The 24816-nt window shown below is 44.1% G+C and overlaps 1 protein-coding gene across 6 annotated transcripts in view; it reads left to right on the top strand.

The window, feature by feature from the left end:
• The window catches only part of REPS2 (RALBP1 associated Eps domain containing 2), a 227911-nt gene that overhangs the window by 66823 nt on the left and 136272 nt on the right, over nt 1-24816 (top strand). For all 6 annotated transcript variants that reach the window (XR_015728266.1, XR_015728265.1, XM_087871424.1 and 3 more), the window contains exons 2-4: nt 21981-22104; nt 22971-23119; nt 24654-24780. Coding sequence is in view for 4 of the 6 variants with exons in the window: in XM_087871424.1 (XP_087727550.1) it covers nt 21981-22104; nt 22971-23119; nt 24654-24780 (400 nt within the window). In the remaining 2 variants the exon portion in view is untranslated. The remainder of the gene's footprint in view (nt 1-21980; nt 22105-22970; nt 23120-24653; nt 24781-24816) is intronic.

Here is a 24816-nt window from a genome sequence, read left to right as displayed (position 1 = left end):
GCGGTTCCTCCTGACCGAGGCTCGGGTTTCTCCTGGTGCCATTACCATCATTCAGGCTGCTCGCCGTCCTACCCTCCGGATTTATGACTCCACTTGATGTGCCTTTTCTTCTTGGTGCCGCAGGAAGGGCATTTCTCCCACTAATGTCACAGTCGCCCAGCTGTTGGACTTTCTTCACCAGGGTTTCGTCTCAGGCTTAGCCCCTAATACTCTCCGACGTCAGGTAGCCGCCCTGTCATCAATACTTACCTGTTCCTCGTTGAAATCTCTCTCCAATGATCCTCTCATACGGTTCTTTCTGCGGGGAGCTACTAACCTGCGCCCACCTATGGTCCATATGTTCCCCACTTGGGACCTAAATAAGGTCCTTTCTGCCTTGACTCGTCCGCCGTTCGAGCCTCTACGGGACGTCAGCCTTAAATTTTTATCCTTTAAAGTTTCGTTCCTCGTTGCTATCACCTCGGCTCGACGGATTTCTGAACTCGCAGCTCTGTCCGTACGTTCCGATCTGTGCATCTTCCACACGGACAGGGTGGTCCTTCGCTTGGACCCGGTGTTCGTCCCGAAGATCAATACCATCTTCCACAGATCTCAGGAGCTCACTCTCCCAAACTTCTGCCCTTCTCCTCGTCGACATCAGGAATTCGTGTGGCATAAACTAGACGTCCGGAGGGCCCTCAAGATCTATGTGGCCCGTACGGCTTCCTTCTGGAGAACAGAAGCCCTCTTTCTTTCCTTTCAACCGTCTACCATGGGTTCCCGTGCCTCATCAGTGACCATAGGAAGGTGGATCAGGGCCGCCATAGCGTCAGCCTACGAAGCTCACTCGCTCCCTGTTCCTCATAACATCACCGCGCATTCCACCAGGAGCGCCTCCACCTCCGCCGCCTGGTCAACGCAGGCTCCATTGGAGGAGGTCTGTCGGGCTGCCACATGGTCCTCGGTGTCTCCATTCATAAGACATTACCGGCTCGACTCTTATGCATCAGCTGACGCAGCGTTTGGCAGAAGGGTCCTGCAGCAGGTCCGGCCTCTCCCTCCCTAGGAGACATCTGGCTTTGGTATGTCCCAGGCATGACTGCCGTGGGCGCCTCATAGGAGAAAGGGTGTTGGTCTTACCTGATATGCCTCTTCTCTAGCTGGCGCCCACGGCAGTCAGCCTCACCCTTTCCGGCCGTCCCTGGTTCTGGGGGTGGGTGGCTTTTAATTTCTCTGCTTTATTTCTACAGACACCTTCAGTCTACTGCACAACCTCGCCTCAAAACTGGATAACGAAGGAAGGGGCGGCATCAAAATTCAGTAGACTCGGTCCTATTGGTTGTCAGTCATGTCACTACCCAGGCATGACTGCCGTGGGCGCCAGCTAGAGAAGAGGTGTATCGGGTAAGACCAACGCCCTGTCTAATGGAAGTTTTAAAACATAGAAATCCTGGAGAAGATTTAACAACAACTTGAAAAGTGATTATTGGGAGAAACTGCTTTTCTTATTTTTACTTTTAACCCCCCTTCATCTGTTGACAGTCAGCTGTTTGATTTTTGCATGCTGTTTAATTTTGGAATTTGGAGCAGGGAAGCCATCTACTAGAGGAAGAAGATCACTGCAGCGTGGGAAACTCATGGGAAAGTGATAATTGTTTAATATAAATAAAGCAAATGGTGGAAAGTAAATAACACCTAGAAGGCTATTTGACCTTGACTCTATTTCAGTAGACAATTTGGATGTTTGGAAATATTTAGTGAGGATCTTTAAGACAAATTGGATTGCAAATAACTAAAACTCTATTGAAATTGTTCACTGGATGGTGGATTTGAAAGATTTGAGGAAATTTGGTGGGACGATTTGGATTACTAATGCTACTTGACAGAACATCCTACGAGGCGAAAGAATAAAAAAAGAAAAGCAGAAAAGCTAAATAAGACTTTAAAATTTAGACAATTGGGAAGGTGTAAACTAGAAAATTATAAAGACTGTAAAATATCAATTTATAGCTTTTAAGGAGTATAAATTTAGGGGATTTGGAGGTATAATTCTGGGATTGACTAAATCTTATTAATGGATGGCTTTTTTTGAGTTTTTAGATATTGGGACATTGGATTTTTAATATATTAAACTATTACAAAATGACTGAATGGGACAATAAAGGTGTATGAAGAAATGTTATTGATACTTAAAAGTGTTTATCTTCATAAATACTGTGACAAAAGAATCATAGGGAGATAATGATATTGTTTAAAGATAAGGATGGGAGTGTAGAAGATCCTCAACAAATGGGGGTGGGTGGGAATGAACACAATATTCAGAAAACGGGGGAGAAACCAGAAGGAGTGATGGAGGAGACAAATCAAACTAAGTTACAAGAAGATAAAGACATTGAAGTGATAGTAACAAAAAGTATTATGAATCAAATAGATAATCCTTTAAGAGTTTACAGTAGAACAGAGAGGAAAAAAGAAAGAACTCCCCAGAATAATGAAAGGATTATGGATGGGTATTCAAATGATGCAGCAGAAGGAGACGGGTAAAGCAGAGGGAATATTCAGTGTTAAATTGGGTGAATGAGGACACAGCAAGCCAGGCAGTGAGTGACAACAGCTCTTTAATGTAGGGTGAGAACCCAGCAACTGACCTGGGGAAACAGCTCCCCTTGCAGCTGTGGTGGTCAGCCAATCAGCTGATGGCTAGTTAATTCAAACTTCCCGCCAAAACCTATATACATAACACTCCTCTCCTCCCAGGAGTCACTTGGGGTGGACATTAGCATATGTAGTCCCGCAGGTGACCAGGGTGCACCCTAGTTGACCTGCGCAGTTCAGTCGGAGGTGTGACGTCGAGCGGGTCGAAGGAACTCCCTGTCTCTCCCTGCTCTGCCAATGGAACCTCCGAGAATTCGTTGTGGGCGGCGACTTCTTTGGCTGGTCGATCTTCCGTGATGGGGCGGCGCTGGATCTTGGGGCCGACAGTTAAGTCCTCCACTTGACTCGGGCTTGAGTTAGCTCTGGAGTTCTGTTGGTAGTTAGGGAGTGGTTTGTCAAAGATGTCTTCTGTGTCGGCGGTTAAACGCTTCCGTAACTGATTGATGTGCTGGCGCCAAATCCTCCCATCTCCCATGTCTACCCTATAAGACTTGGGCCCGGTTACCTCCGTAATTGTCCCGGTCTCCCAGAGGCACCCATTCCAGTAATTTCTTGCGTATACCGGCGTCCCTATTGTGAACTCTAAGCTTCCTATCTGTCCCTCTGAAGTTGTCAGGGGAATAGCTGGGGTGTAGCCTGTCCAGGACTCCTCAGAGCTTTCTCCCCATTAGAAGTTGCGCCGTGCTTCGGCCAATGGTGCATGGTATGGCGTGTTGGGCCGTTAAGAATCTGTCTATTCTTTCCTGCCAGTCCCCGGGGCCTAGGCGTGAGATGGCTTCCTTAGCCGTTCTCACAAATCTCTCCGCCAATCCATTGCTAGCCGGATGAAATGGGGCGGAGAGTACGTGCCTGATCCCCAACTCCGCTAAGTACCCCTCAAACTGTGTGGCCATTAACTGGGGCCCGTTGTCTGAAACCAAGGTGTCCGGTAAGCCATCAGTGGCGAACAACTGCCTTAGCTCCCTAATGACTGCGTCGGTGGTAGTGGCTTTCATAAATCTAATCTCCAGCCACTTTGAGAAAGTGTCCACAATGACCATAAATACCTGCCCATGGAATGGGCCAGCAAAATCTATATGAATCCTGGACCGGGGATCCTGAGGCTGCTCCCATTCCCTTACTGGTGCTGTAGGGGGGTCTGGCCTAGACTCTTGGCAGGGCTGGCACTTCCCCACCCACTCAGTGATGTCCTTATCCATTAGGGGCCACCAAACATAGCTCCTAGCTAACCCCTTCATCCTTACGATCCTGGGGTGACCCTCATGCAACAGATTCAACACTTTTTTCTTAGGCCCAAGGGAACAATGACCCGATCGCCCCACAATAGACAACCCCCTTGCATTGTCAGCTCGCCTCTTTTGTTAGCGAAGTGTTTGAATTCCCCGCCCTCAGTCTTTTCCGGCCACCCCCTCGTGACCCAACTCGTGACTTTCCGAAGCACGTGGTCTTTGGTTGAAGCCCTCGCCACCTCTGCTGAAGTGATGGGTCCCGAGTCCAAGATGTCAATCAGCAGCACTGGGACTTCTGGGGGTCTTCTATCCTGTCCGGTAATGGGCAACGGCTGAGGGCATCGGCGTTGCCCATGTTCACCCCTGGTTGATGTACCAGGCGATAGGAGTATGCTGTCAGGAAGATGGCCCAGCGTGTCATCCTGGGAGACAGGGCTGCCGGGGTGGGTCAGTCCCCTGCTATGAGCCCCAGAAGGGGGCAATGGTCCGTGACGAGGTCGAAGTCTCTGCCGAACACATACTCATGGAACTTCTTGACTCCTCCTCGCTCTCAGTGCATACGGTCTCTTGATGAACCAGCGCTGACCTCTGTGCCATTCTGACCTGTGTCGTCCCCTGTAGTCTCTCGGCTGCTTTGGTAGAAGGTTCTTGAGCCCTTGCCTCATCTAGTGCGATGTTCAATGTTAGATTCGTCTTTGCGAGCAACCTCCTCTGCAAGCGAATATCTCTCACTCCGCAGATTAGTTGCTCTATGTCACTGCATTTTTGTATTTACCAGCAGAGCTCATTATTTCTGGACTGTCAGACTTTCTGTAGCTTGCCAACTTTTGTTATCAGTAAGCTAACTATGGGGATCCGCATTCCTTTTCTTTCCACTTCACACTTTTCTTTCTTCTCTTGCCAAGAAGTCCGACCACAGAGAGGTGGCCGGCACGAACTTTATCAAAAATGTAATAATTAAATTTTTAGATAATTAGATGTTTTATTTTCTTTACAATAAATATGAGTTAGTTAGAAGATGTATTCCAGTCTTATTTTATCAAAAGTATACACAAGGAGAATGCCACGATCCAGGCAATTACCCCAGGAAGGTAACGGGGCTAATTACCTCTGACACTGATAGCAGGAGATGATTGATTTATGGCTTTTCCTTGCTCGTTATTTTGATAATTAGACCTCTAGGCTAGTTTAGCCAGATGATTATTTTTTGCGACTGCGGAACGCTGATTAATTGTCTGCTAATATGCCGAGCAAGAAGAAAAAGGGCAAAATGAAACTCAGAGCGTTCCCTATTAATGATTTCAACCTCTCCTACGAAGAAGAGGCAGAAAGGAGGTTTTCAAGTTTCCGGCCGCTCGCTTCAGCCACCCGGCTAGAGGGAGCCATGGGAGGAGAAGAAATGGATGAAATGCTCTTACAAAGGGTTCAGAAGGAAGATAAAGGCGAAACATTACGACTGAGGTCAGTAATGCCCCCTTCCAATTATGCATGCTCTCAAACTGTCCTCCCAGAACCTGATTTTGAAATGCTTGGTGCAAAGCCAAAGTTTCTACAAACTGCTGAGCATTTCCCCCCCACGCAGAGACAGAAACAATTCATTATTCTCCTCGAAGCTCTCAGCTCACCCTGGATGAGCACACTATAAAAGCCTATCATAACCATATAAAGTTTTATGAACAGGAGCTATCCCAGGCAAAAATGGCTTTATCTATGTTTGAGCAAGATAAGAGAGAGTCTAGTGTTTTCAAAATCTCTAAAAACGCCATTTTGCCTTTTTCTCCCTCGGAGCCAAAGACACACCCCCTGGTGGATTTTGTGTCAGGCCAATCAGAACAGAGAGCTGTGCACATGTCACATTTGCCTTTTCAAATTACAAATGCCAAGTATGCAGAAAGAGCTGAGCTGCCTGAAACTAAAGTTGCAGCACCATCTGCTGGCGAAAGTAATTTACTAGAGAAAGCTGAAATGCATCACAATTTGAGAGAGCAATTAGAATTATTGCAGAAGACTCTATTAGAGATGTCTTTAACTCACTCAGAGATTCAGGCTGCAATGCCACAAGTGTCTCCACAGGCTCAATCTCCAGCACCCCCTGGTGGTGCTGGTGTCTTTTTAGATGGAACACAACAACGCGTAATGCAGCAAAGGCAAATGACTGCGTCTCCAGCAGGCCATGTTAATATTGCAGCTCAAATGCAACAGCCTCAACCACAAATGCATGCATACGTGCCTCCAGCTGTACAACCAGGGTCACAGCCAGCGCAACAAGTGCCTTTACTTCCACAGCCAGCACCTCAAATGCACATTCCTCAACAGATACCTTCTGTTGCTCCACTGGCTGGTGAGTCAAAATTAAAGATGTCAGGGCAGAATTACAAGGCCTGGGTCAGTGAGGTTGGATTTTTGCTACGTAGAGAAGGTACCCACTGTATGGTTTTTAATCCTCCTGCCCAACCATGGACACCTGAAATAAGAGACTTAGAAACTAAAGCTTGCACAACATTATTGATGTCCATGGATACTGAACTACAGGTTACATTTCCGCCTGATGCAACAAATTTGGGTCCAATTGGAAAATTGCTACAGGCCTGTTTCAATTGAGTCTTCATGTTTGCTCATGTCTAAGTTCCATGGTTCGAGATTGAAACCTGGTGAACAAATTGGAGGACATTTGACCAAACTGAAAGGACTGAGAAGAGAATTGAGAGAAAGAGGCTATAATATTGATGATATTCAAATGATCAGCATTATTATTAACTCATTGAATTATGAATGGAAAGATGCCATTACAAAGATTAATCTAGTGCCTATTGCTCAACGCACAGTGGACAATGTATGCAGACTTTTAATTGAAGAAGAAGCACTCATGTTAGCCATGCCACACTTGAGAGGACCACCCACATCAAGAGATCCAGCTAGGCGCCCCTTCGGAGGAAGGACCTATGCTTCAAGGATGCCAAGATGCTACATCTGTAATTGTGTGGGACATGCCACCCGGGATTGTCCTCAACGAGTTCCAGCTCCCTTCACGTACCAGCCCAGAGGAACAGACTCCAGAGGCAGAGGCAGAAGACAAGGTCGTCGTGGTCCCAGGGGTGATCCACAAGCTCCACTCGCCACATTGGCTTTAACCAATGATCCACAACCTCAACCAGAGTACGACAGACGACTTCTGTGGACTTTGGACAGTGGTGCAGCATTGCATGTTACCTACAGAAAGGAACTTTTCACAGACATGCACGAGCCTGAACCTGAACTACGTGAACTTTATTCTTTTTCAAGGGGAGTACCAGCCCAGAGAGAGATGTTCGAGAGAGAGATCCTGTTGCTGTTCCAAAGGCTCCTAAAGCCAACAAAAAGAAAATTGGGAAACAGGTTGCTCAGAGCAAGCCTGAGGTTCCTCATAAAACTGTTAATGTTGAGAATTCACTAACTGGTAAACCTTTGCATTCCAGGTGTATCCATAAGTGGCATAGAAGATTGGGGCATGCCAGTTTCCATGTTCTTAGGAAGATGCCGGAGTTCACAAAAGGTTTGGATGTAAAGGGGTGTAAGGTGTTTCTGGATTGTGCTGTCTGCAAAAAGGCCAAATCCAAAGCAGCAGCCATTCCCAAACGCGCTACACACCTGTCAACACGCATTTTTGATTTGGTACATACTGACATAGTTGGTCCATTTCCGCCAACAATTGGTGGTAGAAAATATTTTCTAACAATTGTTGATAATTACTCTAGATATGGATATGTATATCCTATGAAAGAAAAATCTGAGACCTTTCAGATCTTTAAAGACTTTGCTGCTCTTGTTTCTACCCAACACCAAGTTCGCATCGCCAGAATCCAGAGTGACCGTGGTGCCGAGTTCATGTCTCAGCATTTCCAGGACTGGATGCGTAAGAATGGAATTCTTCATCAGACTTCGGCCCCGCACACACCGGCTCATAATGGAGTCGTAGACAAGGGGTCCTGCAAACCATGATGCATTGTCTCCTAGAAGACGCCAACTTTAGTAACCCATACTGGGGTGAAGCTATCAAATATGCAAATTACATTGTGAACCGTACTTGGAGCAGTGTAATAAATCAGACTTCTTTCTTCATGTTGTATGGCTACAAGCCCGATCTCAAAAACATCCATATTTTTGGTTCATACGCTATGGTGAACATTCCCTTAGCTCAAAGAAGGAAAGGAGGTCCAACAGCAAAGAGACTGAGATTTATGGGCATTGATGACAATTCAAAATGGAATAAATTTATTGACTCTAAACGTGTAATAGTGACTTCCCAATCTGCTAATTTTGAGGAAGATACTGACTGGTCCAGGATTCATTCCAATGATCCTGGAGTTTATTTTCCTAGAGATGATACTGCTGATGCTGCACAGATTGATGATCAAGATTCCACTAGTTCTTCTCAACCTGATGTTCCGTCTTCGCAAACCGCGGATGCTGACGCTAGCGACGAATGTGAGGACGAGGATGAAGCAGAAGAAGACTGGACTGTTGTTCCGAGACGTTCCAAGAGGGCCACAAAAGGAATCCCTCCACCCTTGCCTTTGATTTGCAATGTTACACTTCCACCTGATACGTTCACGCAAATAAAACATCTTCCTGATTCAGAGCAAGACAAATGGTATGAGGCAATGCAGGTTGAAATGGACAGTCTAAAGAAACTTAAAGTGTTTACACCTGCAAAACCTCCAGCAAACAAAAAGGTCATTGGCACTCGATGAGTCTACAGAATCAAAAAGAAGCCAAATGGTGAGTCATTGTACAAGGCCAGACTTGTAGCTCAGGGTTTCGCTCAACGTTATCCTGAGGACTACACAAATACCTATTTCAGTTCGAACTGAAAGTGTAAAAATTGCTTTAGCAACTGCAACTATTCTTGGTTTAGAAGTTTTCCAGTTCGATGTTGACACAGCTTACCTACATGCAGATCTAGATGAAGAGATCTACGTGACAGGTCCTCCAGGATTCCGACAGCATGAAGGGGATACCTGGTTTCTAAACAAAATTCTTTATTGTCTGAAACAGTCTGGTTTAATGTGGTACTTATGTCTTACTGACGAACTAAATTCAATGGGCTTTATTAAGTCCGAAACTGATGAGTGCGTGTTCACAAAAAGATCTAACAATGCATATGAGATAGTTCTTGTTTATGTTGATGATATTGTTTATATTGGTCCAAATAAGCAAATGAGTGAAATTTTTGCTAAAGCTTTGCAGAGATACTTCACATTGAAATCATTGGGTCATATTAGCACTTATTTAGATGTTCAGATTGAAAAAACACAGAAGGGGTTTAGTCTTTCACAAGAAGATAAAATTGAACAAATTTTGCATCATTGCAACATGAAAGATGCTAACACTACAAAGACACCCATGCAAACAGATTTTCACAACTTGACACATGAAGCAAGTCCTGTGTTCGAGGATCAAACACTTTATCGTTCAGTTATTGGGTCACTGTTGTATATTAGTAGTTGGACCAGACCCGACATTGCACTTAGTGTTAATCTCTTGTCTCGACACATAGGTAAGGCAAAACAGTTTCATTGGTCATGTATTAAGAAATTATTGAGATACCTAAAATACACGAAACATATGAAGTTCTTGTTATAACCAACACATAGTGATTATGCAGAATTATGTTGTTATGCAGATTCTGATTGGGCAAGTGATAAGAAATCACGTAAAAGTACTTCAGGTTATATGATGTTCTTAAATGGATGTCCTGTTTATTGGCAAGTGCGTAAACAGAATTTTGTTTCTTGTTCATCTACTGAAGCTGAATATGCTTGTGTTTCAGATGCATGTAATTCTCTAACTTGGTTTGATGCTTTGGTCACAGATATCTGGACACACCCGATCCGACCGATCATTCCAGAGCTAGAATGTCGTTAGGAAAATAGAAACTGAACAATACATTGTCCTCATGTAAAAACTTCAGAAGACAAGAAGTGAAAGTATGATACAAAACAATGAAACAAACTGGCTCAGTTTGTCAGGGGAGTGAGACAAGCCTCTCCTTGTTTATTCGACTTGGATACTGAATATATATTGATAGAAAATGGATTGGAATATGAGTAGTTTTAAAATTGGAGGAAGAAAAATCAATAATTTGCCCTATGATAGTAATACTACTTTGATAGTTGAAAAATGATATGGATGCTTTTACTATGGAACTAAGCACAGTGTAAGAACGGGACTATGATTAAATATTACAAAGGTAAAGTAATGACAACAACTACTTTTAAAGCTGACAATGAAGATATTGAAGTGGGGAGTGGCTTCTATGTTTTAGGATCGACTATCAGCAGTAAAAAAAAAAAACCAACAATGAAGAAATGAGGATGATCAATGGAAAGGAAAGGTAAAAAAACTTGATTACAGTAGCACAGAGTACATAATTTTAAGAGCTAAAGGTTGGTTTCATCCTGGAAAGGATCTATATAAATCACGGGTGTCAAACTCGATTGCATCACGTGGCATATCACAACATTTTTTGCCTTTGCAGAGCCGGGGTGGGCGTGTCCTGCAAGTGCCTCACAGGCAGCCAGTTTGACACCCCTGATATAAATGATCACAATGAGTCAACACAGAATTTATGGCAATAATGAAATTATTTAAACACGGACAGCATTTTCTCTTATCTATAAAAGCAGGTAATCTGACGTGTAGATCTGCCAAAGGAAATACATTGCATCTTATTTTTGAAAACACTGTGCTATGTTTGAGATACAGAAGAGACAAAAAATAGTTACCAGGTCTCCTCAGAAGCACATAAACCTTATCTAGTTTTTTAATTGACCAAATTATTGATTCTCTAATGTAAATTTCTCTTGCTGTTTTCATAGCCATCTGTTACACTGAAAAAAATTGATAATTTAATCATATTTGTTGTCTTTGAAATAACATGGTGCTTCATGATCTTGTTATGTCTAACAAGGTATCTAATATTGGGATGACAAAAACCATTACAGAAAAGGTTCCATAATCCAGGGGTCCAGGGAAATATGAGAAAGAGACTCAAAAATAACTCCATCCTAATTATACTAGGCATAAATTAATTTGGCAGTTGGTTTGATAGGCAGCACCAAATAACAGTTTTCTGCTACATTACTCTAATAGCAATAAATATAGTTTCAGAAATTTCAGTTGTTTTCTGTTTGTAAGCCTCACAGGTCTTTAACATGTCTTTGTTATTGCCTTTTGTTTCCTACTTTTCCATTTCATTTTTCCTTTTCTAATGAATTCTTGTAAGTCTTTACATTCAGTTTACAGAATTGTTTGTCTGTATATTTGAAATAGTTTGTTTGTTAGGATTCAATTTTGATTCCAAATGTCCTCTATTTCAACCTGCCATTCTTATAATACATAAACTGTATTAATTAAACAAACATAAGGAGAATGTGCAACTTTCCCTAATGTAATTCATACATTTAAAACCATCAAATGGAAAAGAGAGCATGCTGTAAAACAAAATCCCAAATAAAATATATTTGTTTCCAATTATATTTTTTTAACCTCATATATGCTAGGAGGAAGTTAAAAATTACTGGAGAGAGCAATCAGTACTTCACTGTAATAACCCTAAATGTTTGGCGTCAAATTAGATTGCATGTTTGTTTTCAAGGTTCACTGCCAAGATACAAACCAGAAAGCATTTGCTAGGGATATGTTGGAAGAAATATCCTTCTGGGTTCAGTTCCAAGTGGGGAGAAAGACCCTGTTTGGAAAGTTGATTTTAATAGTGGACAGGATCATATGCCTTGATGATCTTGGGTGAAGGAAAAAAAGGGCAGGGATGCTGAGAGTGCCTTTGTTGTATACCCTCTCTGGGCTTTTGAATTTGAGCTTGTATTCTGATTGGTTGTCAGACTCCCATGGAGCCATGCAGGGGTAACTTTGTAGGCTGTGTTTTGAGTCCATGTTTGGTTGAACCTTGCTCGGTGATGATGTAATGAAAGGGCTTTGGGCAGTTCCTAGATCTTTGTTATGTACAATAGACTGGCTCAGGCTTTAATGGCCCATTGACAAAGGTGGGGTGGGGGGGCAGGGAGCTGCTTTATCTTTAAAACATGTTTCTCCTTTTCTCATCCAGGGAAATATAATATTCTGCCTTTTTAATATTTCCTAAAATATTTCATTTTTCTAGAAGAGGGGTGGGTGCTAATTTCCTTTAGATAATATCATTAGGAAATTGATTAGCACCACATGTGGAGCACAACTTGAAATCCTGGTACGTCAGCCCTTGCCCTATGTTTTTCTGCAGCAGGATATACAACACCAGTCTGGCAGAACTCCTTTCATGTTCAGCATGTTAACGCTGCTCTCAAAAAAACGATGTACCGTATTTATCAGCGTATAATGCACACTTTTTCATCTTGAAAATAATGTGGAAATCGCATGTGCGCGTTATACGCCGATATGTATTAAAAAATACTGTAAAAAGAACGAATGGCAAGTTTACAGCATCTGAGACACTGTCGGAGATAGCCTGGGGTATGTTGGGGTCTTGGGCAGGGGTGAAATGCTCCCGGTTTGGACCAGCTCGGGCGAGTAGATAGCGATGGCAGCGGGCAATTCGGAGAACCGGTAGCAAAAATCCCTGCCCCCGCCCCCCATGCCCAGCTGAGCCCCACGATCATCAGAGGCTTTTTTTCCTTTTAAATGGCTCTGAGCAGCCAAGCTCTGACATCCCAGCTGAATTGCCTGCTAATCAGGCAACTCAGGATCAGGATAGCCAGAGCCATGTAAAAGGAAAAAAGTTTATTTTTTTCTCTCCCCCCCCCCCCCCAGTCTCCGGCCTCCTTACCTTAGTTGCTGATTGCATGATGATCTCAATCCATGCATCAGCAATCAACTGAATATCCCTGGCTGCAATCAAGCTCATCGGTGAGCAGCTCTTTCTGTCTGCCTGCCTTGACTTAGAAATTCTGGGAGTTGAAGTCCACAAGCCTTAAAGTTGCCAAGATTGGAGACCCCTGTTCTGTTGGGTAAGTTTTTTTCCCCTTTGGGAGCTTTAAAAAAAATAGTTAATTGGGGGTTTTTTTAGTTGTTCTTTTTTTAGACTTAGACATTTAAAGTTTAGGAAGTTTTAAATTTAGCTGCTTTTATATAAAATAAAAATAAATAAAAATAACATAATATTTGTGCAGCTTTCTGAGATTTAGTGTGTTTCTGTAGTGTTTCACTCTAACTACACAAACACACAAAATCCCACAAAGCTGTATGTGGAATTTTGTGTGTGTAAAGTGTGAAAGTTGGTTTTTTTGGCTTTTTGTGGCTGTGTGAGGTTCCTGCTTGTTGCAGGGGCCATTTTGGGTCTAGCACAGCTGCTTTTACATTGTGGGTGAGCCAGTTGTGTGCAGTGCATTGTGACTGTGGCTGTGATTCAGGTGCCCGGTGCACAGTGCTCGGTGCCCGAAAAGGTACCTTACACTTGAATAGAGGGTATCAGCAGAAACTATAGATAGATAAACATATCCCTTAATATCAAAGTTTATTCGGTAAAACAGTAGTTTTTACTTCCATGTTACGTTCTTTACCTTTATATGTGCTTAAATATTAATTTAAAAAGTTTTGAACTACCTTTGTTATGTTTCAAAGTTCTTTATTTAAAATTTACTTTTTTTCCTGAAACTTCCGTCTTAAAATTAAGGTGTGTGTTATACGCCAGTGCGCGTTATACACCGATAAATACGGTATATTGTAACAGGATGTTCTCCAGCGCGCTGCTTGGAGAATCCAAAGCGTGGGTAATGTTCACATTGAGCTTGTCAGAGACTGAGTGTATCACTTTAAATTTTCTGCCTCGGTTCTGCCTCCTCTGCTCGACTGGTGTCAGTTTAGTTCACTCAGTCGAGTGGAAGAGACTGAATCTTTGGCTTGCTCTGACAACCTCATCGCTCATCATTTCCACACTTTGGAATCTTACCTATTGATACGTTTTATATAATTCAACAAACTTGATTTGGACTAATCTGGACTTGTAGTGGTTGGTGAGTCTTCCCTGGGCTCCCTGCCCTCCACGGAGGCTGTTACCTCGCCTTTTCCTTCTCCCTTCCTAAATTGCCTTCACCAAGAATTTCCTCAGGATTTAACCAAAGACGCCTAGCCTGAAGCTTGCTGCCTTGCTAGCGTCTTTGGCGGCTGCCTAATTATTGTATGAGTCTCGAGTGCCGCCCACGCCTTGCCTCCGATCCTCGTTAAATACCTGTCAGATTGCTGCTGGTCTTCTGAAGCAAAATCGCCTGAGCGATCGCCAGATTGTGCCCTGACTTGTTTTCAATCGGTGGCTGATCTACCATCAGTGGCATCGCCCCGAAATCGCTAGCAGCCGTCTCGCCTCCTCAATCAGGCTTCGGAGTGCCGCCCGCCAATTTCCCGCCCGCCGCCATCTTTGCCTTCGGCCTCCCTGCTTACTAACAGGCGTGACTCCTGCCACCTTTGTTTACGGCCGATTGACAGCTTCTGACCACCCGGAGGCCGATCGACCCCTTGTGGCATCGCCCCGGACTGCTAACTATATTATTGCTGGCTTCTCTCGGGATCGCTGCGAATCCCTTGCTGTGCGATCGCCGCCATTGTGGACTACAGTCGGCTCCCATTAAAACTACAGACGGGCGCCATCTTTAATCACCTGACGGACCGCCATTTTGAAGCCTAAGTCGCCCGCCATTTTGAAGCCGGACTAATTCCATTTTTTTTTGTCCACGGCCCCACGTTGCGGTCTGTGACCTCGATCAGGGGCAGCGCGGCTTCTAGCCAATGGGCTGACTTTGTGGAAACTTCTCTGCAGGAGGTTTATTTCCTGCTCTCCAGGCAACTGTTGTTACTCCTCAGGCCTGCAGTGCCTACATTTAGGACCTTCGTTTTCTTCAGTTCCATACCTACCTTGACCTCCGTACCTTGTCCAGCTGGGCCTTAGCCCCTCCACTGTCTCGTTCCTGTTAAAAAAAAAATCAAATCATTAATTGTTTATTCCCTACAATTCTTATTATCATCTATTATCGACTTACCTTCAATGGCGGACTTCGAACTCTCCTCCGACTCTGATGTCTCTGATGTTCAACCTGCTGTTGATCCAGTGCCTGTAAAAAAAGCCAATAAGTCACGGTCTAAACGACCCCCACAGGCAACTTCTGCCCCTCCGTCTTCCTCAAAACAACCCCCCGCTTGCGGTCCTTCATCAACCAAGGAGGAACAGAGGCGTCATAAGGCACTAGAGCGCCAATTCCTGGTTGCGCAACAGAAGGCCTTGACTGCAGACTTTAATTCACCTCCGGCCGACCATCCTACTGGTTCTGAATCGCAACCCCAGATTGTCACTCAGGCCCAACCAGCCTCGGGAAGGCCTGGCTTATCATCTGCTTCAGAAGGAACCACCTTCGTGACCTCCCATCCCCCATCAGGATTAACTGGTCACCGGTCCCTTCCCAGGGCCGCTCCGTCGTCTACTTATACTCCAACAGTGGCCGGTCTTAGACATGGCGAGGACTCCCGTTCTGATACACGGATGGATGTTCAGTCCATTGTGGTGGCCACCATCTCTAATCTCATGGCTGCGGGCGCCTGGCCTTCTGCTCCTGTCGTGAGCTCACACCATCATACCCGGAATCCGACGGCCAATGTCTCCAGCCGTTCCCATGATTTCGAATCCTATCAGGACTCGGCCCACAGTGAGGACTCAAACTGGGAGGACGATGAATTTCGAGATTCGGAGTTTTCGGAGGACGACAGCCTCCTCCCAGATAGGACCCCAGTCACGCGACTCTTTCGCCCTGCTTTATTCAAATCGCTCTTGCACAAAGCAAAAGTCTCCACTAATTTAGCGGATCCTCCAGAACAGCAGGTAGCACCTTCGTTGTCGTTGCCTTCTGACGGTCTATTCAATGTCCAGACCACAGCGCAGGATGTAATTCCCTGTCCACAATTATTTTCGGAAGTAATCAAAAGACCCTGGGGCCTACCAGCTTTCTTGCCAGCTCCTAACGGCCTGGAACGTAGATTATACTGTGCTGCTCCGAACCTCGAGGAGATGCTGCAACTGCCATCTGTGGATGCCCCAGTAGCTCACCTAACGGCAATCTCGGTCCTCACTGGCAATGTGGCGGACGGACTAAGGACTGAGGACCGGCGGGCGGAGGTCCTCCTACGCAAGAATCACCAGGCGGCGGCTTGGGCGGTCAAGGCGGCGACATCAGCGTCCTTTTTTAATCGGGCCTCCATCATATGGCTCAGACAGTTACAGGACCGCCTCCCTCAGGACGATAAGCGTCTACACCAAGATATTAATAAGATCGTTGTGGCAACGGAATTTTCCGCTGACGCATCCCTGGACGCCGCCAAGTTTGCCTCTAGATCTCTTGCCACAACTGTAGCCTTGCGCCGCCTCCTGTGGCTGCGGCAATGGAAGGCGGACAACAAATCCAAATGGCAGCTGGCCTCCGTCCCCTTCAAGGGATCAAACTTATTTGGTGACGCTCTTGACCCCATCCTCGTGGAGGATAAAGATAAGCGAAAGATGATGCCAACCTCCTTCCATCGGGGAGATCGTCGCTATTCACCATACCCTCAACGGCCGCCCTTTCGGAGGGAGTCCGGGACCAGTGGGTCCTACCAGTTCCAATCAACCCCCCAGGGATTCTACCGACCGCCCGACAGGTCTAGCTTTCGGGACCGCGGACGTCGACAGCCCTCCTTCAGGAGATCCTCGAGGGGCTCGAGCAACCACCCCTTCCGGAGGGGAAAGTGACACCCACCATTCGGCTCCCATTGGCGGCCGCCTTCACCTTTTCGCAGATCAATGGGAGCGTACCACCACCGATGCGTGGGTCCGCCAGATCATCGGCTTGGGCCTTACCTTAGATTTCAGTTCTCTCCCCCCCTCACGATTTATCAGGTGTCCCGTTCCATCCAACCCGACGAAACGGGACTTGTTCGAGACGGAGATTCAACATCTTCTGAACATTCGGGCCATAGAGCCAGTTCCCCCTTGTCATCACGGGACCGGCTTCTACTCCGTCTTTTTCCTAGTGGCCAAAAATTCGGGGGGGTGGAGAGGAATTCTAGATCTGAAGGCACTCAATCAGTTCATCACGTATCGTCAATTCAAAATGCAGACGCTATGATCGATTGTGGACTGTATTCATCCCGGGGACCTAATGACTTCCATCGACTTGAAAGAAGCGTACCTGCACATTCCAATCCGTGCGGCGCATTGTCGTTTCCTACGCTTCTTCTTCAACGGCCAGCATTTCCAATACCAGGCAATGCCTTTTGGCCTGTCGTCAGCCCCACGAGTCTTTACCAAGGTGTTGGCCGCTGTGGCAGCCTCTCTCCGGCTGATCCCCATCCGGCTGTATTGTTACCTCGATGACATCCTCATCCTCTCGTCGACGCCCGAACTCGCCCTGAGGGATCTCGAGTCGGTATCTTCCACTCTTCGGTCTCATGGCTTCACGCTGAACGAGAAAAAGAGTCATCTCCATCCCACTACTCGAATTACATATCTTGGGGCGATCCTGGACTCTCGACTGGGCCTGGTTTTTCTGTCGGACGATTGCCAGCTCAGCATCCGCTCCCTGGTCCTCCAGGTCCTGTCGCTGACCCGGGTGCCGTTGCTGCTCCTGTCGACCCTTTTAGGAAAAATGATATCCTGCATTTTCATTGTCCCTTGGGCCAGGTTCCACTCCAGACCTCTGCAATGGTTCCTGCTCCCCTTTCAGAAGGCACATTGCAGCAACTCCAGGTCTCGGGTCCGGTTACCTCAGTCAGTCCACGATTCCCTACTCTGGTGGATCTTGCCATCCGTGCTCTCCGGGTGTTCGTTCCAAAGCCCCCCACGTGTAACAGTGACCACAGATGCGAGCCTGCTGGGCTGGGGTGCCCATCTCCTGAACGAGGTCACGCAAGGTCGATGGTCTCCAGCAGAAGCAGCCAACGACATCAACTGGCTGGAGCTTCGCACAATCAGACTCGCGCTGTCGCACTTCCAGCCACTATTAGAAGATCGACACATCTGCGTCCTCACGGACAACGTGATGGCAAAAGCGCACGTAAATCGCGAAGGGGGAACGCAATCGGCCCCCCTCATGGCGGAAGCGACCTTGCTCTTGACTTGGGTGGAACTTCACACTCGGTCGTTGACGGCGGACCACATATCCGGGACCGACAACCACCAGGCGGATTGGCTGAGCCGTCAGCAGATCGACCATGCCTAGTGGCGACTCCATCCATCTCTATTCCAGGAGCTGTCTGTCAGGTTCGGCCGTCCCATTCTCGACCTTTTTGCTCATCCAGCCAATACACAACTTCCGAGATTTTTCTCCCGGTTCCATTGTCCCATGGCAGAAGGCACCAACACCCTTCTGTGCACCTGGCCACGGGGTCTTCTCTATGCCTTTCCCCCCTCCCGCTACTGCCGAGGGTGAGCCGGAAGATTCTACTGGAGCGAGCGGATGTCCTCCTGGTCGCTCCCCACTGGCCGCGCAGATCCTGGTTCGCCGACCTGGTGGACCTGTCGGCGGCCGCCTCGTGGTGGATTCCGGACCACAGGATTTCTCTCAGCCAGGGGGTCATACTGCATCCAGATCCTCAATGGTTGCAGTTGACCGTCTGGCACTTGAGAGGGTCCTCCTGACCAAGGACAACCTCTCCAGAGGGGTTGTTTCAGTTGTCCAGGCCTCCAGGCGGCCTTCCACAACCAGGATTTACAATGCCACCTGGCGATCCTTCTTGGCCTGGTGCATCGCCAGACATTCGGACCCCACCTCTGCTTCGGTCTCCAACGTGTTGGAGTTCCTGCATGCTGGCTTCGACAAAGGTCTGGCGGCAAACACTCTCTACTCTCTCTACTGATTCGGAGGTTCCTCTTTCTCGCCATCGACGGATTAGATCCTTTTTGAAGGGAGCATCTAATCTACGCCCTCCATGTATCCATCGATATCCGTCATGGGATCTACCGCTGGTTCTTTGAACCCTCACGACTACTCCCTTTGAGCCTTTGGCCTCTGTTGGACTGCGCTTCCTGACCCTTAAGGTCATCTTGCTAATTGCGGTGACATCAGCTCGGCGAATTTCCGAATTGGCTGCCCTGTCAGTTCGAGAGGATTTATGTATTTTCCATTCTAATCGAGTCGTCCTCAGGATGGATCCATCTTTCCTCCCGAAAGTCAATTCCATTTTCCACCGCGCGCAGGAACTGGTCCTCCCGGATTTTTGTCCGGACCCTAGACACCCGTTGGAGGACCAGTGGCACACCCTTGATGTTTGGAGGGCCCTACGTCGATACATCAAGAGGACCTCGGCATTTTGTCATTCTGAAGCTCTCTTCGTTTCCTTTCTCCCAGTGTCTCTGGGCCAGAAAGTTTCATCTACTACGATTGGACGATGGCTAAAGGCCTGTATCTGTAAGGCCTACTCCGCGTCAGGCAAGCCTCCTCCCGGCAAAGTGCTTCCACATTCAACCAGGAGTGCCTCCACCTCAGCTGCGTGGGCAACTCAGGCCTCGGTTTCGGAGATTTGTAAAGCAGCCACCTGGACCACCTTATCACCGTTCATTAGGCATTATAAGGTCGATGCCTTTGCAGCTGCTGACGCCTCCTTTGGCCGACAGGTTTTACAGTCAGTCGCTGCTCCAGTACCTACTCCGGACCTGTCTGATGGCCCCCCCAACTAACTTGCTTGGGTATATCCCACGCTTTGGATTCTCCAAGCAGCGCGCTGGAGAACGAACGTTGCTTACCTGAACATTCCTTCTCGGCGCGCTGATGGAGAATCCATCCCTCCCTACCTTGTGTACTCAGGTCCGGGGGTTTTGACTTGGGACTTCGTTTGCTTCTTTCCTGTTCTTCATGAACTAAACTGACACCAGTCGAGCAGAGGAGGCGGAACCGAGGCAGAAAATTTAAAGTGATACACTCAGTCTCTGACAAGCTCAATGTGAACATTACCCACGCTTTGGATTCTCCATCAGCGCGCCGAGAAGGAACATTCAGGTAAGCAACGTTCGTTTAACACCAACACCAATTGATTAACTTTTATCAGTTTTTGGATGTCGCACTCCCAGACATGGGAAGAGTTGTGGCAGAAATAGAAAAAAACAACAACAGCAAAGAGATCCCCAGCATCCTGTGTATGGACCTGAGCCCCATCCCTCACGACTGAGAACAAAAAAGTGTTTTTTTGCAGATGACAGAATCAGTTTCATCAAATCCCGGAAACCCATTGAGTAGAATTATGGTAATGTGAGCTACAATGAAAATTGAAATTTAAATCCTATGGCTCAATACCGTCTCACGTATGGAAAACTTTGAACAGATTGATAACGGGGATGTCATGATATACAATGGAATGGAATGGAATGGAATGGAATTTTTTATTGGCCAAGTGTGATTGACACAAGGAATTTGCCTTGATGCATATGCTCTCAGTGTACATAAAATGAAAGATACGTAAAAATAAAATAAAAGATATAAGAAGAATTTGGAGACTTGGGGCTATATCACAGGAGATGGTAACTGCGAATGGGAGAAATTGCAGAATCCTGAACATTTATTGATATGTCACAATCTTGATGGATCATGTACAGTGGACGGTTTGTTCCTGGACAATGATAAAGCTATCCAAGCCACTACTTTCTGGCCCTTAAATGCTATATTATGTCACATACATGTTTAAATTTCTTCTGTGTTTTAATTTTTAAATTCCTTATATAGTTGTTGAAAGTTTTCTTTATTTAGGTTATTATACTAATTTTAAATATAATATTTTTCTTTTTAACATAAGTTGTTTTGGACTCAGAAAATAAAAATAAATAACCTTTTATTGTTAATTGCGAAGTCGTGTCCAACCCATCGCAATCCCTTGGACAATGTTTCTCCAGGCTCTCCTATCCTCTACCATCCTTTGGAGTCCATTTAAGCTCTCAAGTAACCTTATATATATTCAAAAGCTATTTTCACCACAGAGTTATATGATGTTATACGATATTATTTCTTAAAAGTGTATTTATCTGCTTAACTAAAAAAGATAAATAAAAATTGGGGCAATTTAGAGCAAAATTGGGAAAATAGAGGTATTAGGAATCCAATTTATCAATTTATCTTCTGGTAAATTGAAGATGTCTAAATCCACCATGGTAGACATTGTACGAGAATCTCTTTAACAAGCTCTCAGAATTCTAGTCTTGAAAATTAACTTTGATAGTGACTGAGACTCAAAACTAAGAAATTACTGTTGGCAAATATTTATATATTAGAAAACCAAGGTTGGAACTTTGCTTCTGTTAGTTTAAATTTGTGGATTTCCCAGAAGACAGTTCAGGTTGCTATAATCTAGAACTACAGAATCTAGAATTTCAAGAACAGAAAATGGCACAAAGCAGGTGCCAGAATTTCTGCAATATTCCTAAATAGTACCTGTGGACTTCCAAATTGAAATTACTTTTGTAAAAAAAGAGAATAGAAATATTTTTTTACAATTCAGTGATGTTTATCTCTTCTTCACTTGAGGAAATTATTTCCAGTGTATCCATTCACTAGAAAGGGGCATTTAAACCTTCATTTCTGCTTGCTGAAGTGTATGAAAATTGAAACGTATTGTGTATGTTCCAACTAGGTAATGATCAGTGTCTGTTGAGGGAGAAGAATGACTAAAGCAGCTTTGCAGCATTGTGTGCAAGCCCCCTCTTTTGTACTGTACATAGTGATATTGCATGCATGTACAAAGGTGCAGAGTTTGTGGTGTGATTCTGTTTCCATCTTTTGACAAAAAGCATGATCCTGCTGGTGCCCTTGATACTCATTTAGTTTGCCCTATTTAGACAAAATTATTGCTCAGAGGTTAAGCCACAGATATATTGCATGTTGCTGAGAATGGAGCCAAGAGGACAAAGTATTTATATAGGAGGATTTTCTCTGTGGCTTTCTCCGTTTAATATAGCAGATTTGGGGCTATAGAATATAAACCAAATGTCAGCATCACCGGTTTATTTGCTGTCAGTTTATTTTTTAAGTACTACGTATTTCTGTAGCTTCAGTAATTCTTTCACTGCAAACGCCAATATTTTTGGCATATGTTCATATTCATCCCTCCCTTTTTATCTTTCAGATTACAGACTTGTGTGGTGCTAAACATGTCGGTTATTTTGGTCGTACTCAGTTTTATGCTGCTCTGAAGCTTATAGCTGCTGCACAGTCTGGTCTCCCAGTACGAATAGAAAGTATTCAGAATGGTAACTGATTATACTCAATTGCTTTACTTTGGACAATTTTATTTTTATTTAATAAATAAAATATTTTATTTAAAATATTTATTAAATGGTCGTTATATTTTCTATTTCTATTCTATTTCTATTTTTACAGTATACACACATATATATTGTGTTGAAATATTTCTCTGTGCATAATGCAATACAGAAATATAGAACTTCAGGAAGCATATTTGTGCAGATATGTAAAATTAAGTTATGTATTTGCATACTCCTTAACCCAAAATTGCTTTTCACTTTGCCTTAATGTGAAACACCAAAAATATTTATATTGAAGTAATATTAGGGTAGCTTTTTGCCCAGTTTAACACAGCAATATTACCTGCATTTTAGAACTTCTCTGTAAATTTAGTGTTTTAATATTGGTGGGCATTCACTTTTTATCTACACCTACTATATAAAAAATTTGAAAGTTTTCAGGTGGAAAAACGTAATCTAAATATTTTGAGTAAGATAAGAATAGATGCCTAAAAAAGGAGATTCCCTTCCCCAAGTTAATTTACTTTTTTGTTTATCAACCCTCCTTCCAAATTAGTTTATTTTTTATTTGCCAGATCCATTCTGCTTTTGTGGTCAAGAAAGCTTATAGATTCTTACAAATAATCATAGGTTAAAATAATCTCTTAAAGTTCAAAACTATATACAAATACAAAATACAAAAGTGTTCTTTCTCTTTGTATTTTCCTACTAATTTGGCCTGTACTAAATTTTAATTTTCCAAGTACCGTAATATAATTAGTTGTCAAAGGGAGTCATTTGGTCAATAAATAAGCTAAACAATATGGTATTATATAATAATTTTTCTTTTGTATTTATTTTTGTTGTTTAAGAATTACCTTTACCTCGATTTAGTGCTCTGAAAAGTGATAGTGAAATAAGGTACATCAATCTATCAGAAGCACATGGAGCAAAGTTTCAGAGTCCACATACAATCCTTGAGATAAATTGCTTCAGAAGATCAGATGAAGAAGAAAAACAGGTAAATCCCTTTTAAATATATCTTTTACTGTGGGATGAACTACAAGATTTCATTTTATGATATCATACTGACAAAATCAGATAGATCTTGATTAGTATTTTAGTTCATTTTATTGGTAAAGTCTCTTGACACAGACTGGGAATTACAGCTGATTATTTAGTCATTGCAGATTCTTTCAACAAGAAATATCAATTGCCTATTCTTAGAGAATTAAGATTGCTTATCTCTTATATGATCAACTTGCTGTTCATTTTAAGCAGATGAACTACAGAATTTTCTTTTAGATACAAAAAAGATTTTTATTAGCTATGCGGAAAATCACCTGGAGCCAAATTCAGTAGAACATTCACTTTAAGAGAGTTGCATTTGTCAGTAGTACTGGGAGAGAATTGCTATTTTCCTCATCCTCAAAATCTACTATAGTAGATCAAAAGATCCTTCATAAGATATAGGGGGAGAGCCACAAGAAAGAGAAGAAAGTCTTAATATAAGCAGACTTTTGTTTACATAGTACTTTTGCTGGTTTTATATGAAGCTAATAAAGACTTACTAACAATTATTCATAGTGTAAATGTTGAAATTTAAAGTTGAAATTTAAATGTGAAACAACTTTATGTTTGCTTGTTTTGAGGTGTCAAGGTGTTAGTTACCTAACAAAGATTGTTCAGTATTAAATTCCTTTCTATTCTAACTACCATATTTTTTGGAGTATAAGGTGCTCCAGACTATAAGACGCACCTATCTTTTTTGGGGAGGAAAACAAGAAAAAAAATCTGCCTGTCCCAACAACTTGCCTCCTTGCAGCAAACAGCCTGCTTTAGTTTCATTTTCAGCACAGCCTGATTAGCACAAGAAAAAAAAAATCTGGCTCCCAGCAACTTGTCTCCTTGCAGCAAACTGCGGAAGCCCGCACGGCCATAGACAATGCAACCCCTGCAGCCTGAAACAGCTGGGTTTCAGAGGGTCAGGAAGCCGATCCAACTGACAATCAGCTGCTTGTGCTAATCAGGCTATGCTGAAGCTGAAACGGTCTGTTTGCTGAAAGGAGGTAAATCGCTGGGAGGCAGAGGCTAAGGGTGGGCGGGGCTATATTCGGTGTATAAGACACACCCAAATTTTCACCCTTTTATGGGGGTGGGGGAAAAGTGCATCTTATACTCCGAAAAATATAGTATTCTGCCATTCAATATCATTCTACTTTGTGGCACCCACTGAACATTATTGAACATTTTTCCCCTGGAGATTACACTTGCCCCAACCCTACTGGCTTTGTATCTTATTTTTATTCGTTGTTAGTTGCCCAGAGTCATTTATTTGAGATGGGCAGCTATATAAATTGAATAAATAAACCATTAAAATGAACTACTTTCCTTCAATTGCCAAGAATCAGGTAGTAAATATTCATATCTAAGATGAATATTCACAGAAGAAAATCACTGTACAAATTTGTTTCAGGTCAAGCTGAAATTTTGCTGACTCTGTTAACTGACGTAAATTCAATAATCCATATGTTATTACAACGTTTCTCTTGAAGGAAGAAGCAAAGTCTCCTCCCATGTCTCCCATTGGTTCCCATCCTGCTTCTCCCTCAAATTACCAGAGAATTCCTTTGGGTTATGGATATAGTATACTGAGAAGTGGGCTTGAGCAACAGCATGGAGGTAAGTTAATGATTACCTTTGCTGTTGTTGTAAGTG

This window comes from Pantherophis guttatus, chromosome 5 (genome assembly GCF_059756535.1).
Source record: "Pantherophis guttatus breed Tessera chromosome 5, ASM5975653v1, whole genome shotgun sequence".
NCBI lineage: Eukaryota > Metazoa > Chordata > Lepidosauria > Squamata > Colubridae > Pantherophis > Pantherophis guttatus.
Note: the sequence above shows the minus strand (reverse complement) of the source record. Positions and strands in the feature narration are given on the sequence as shown.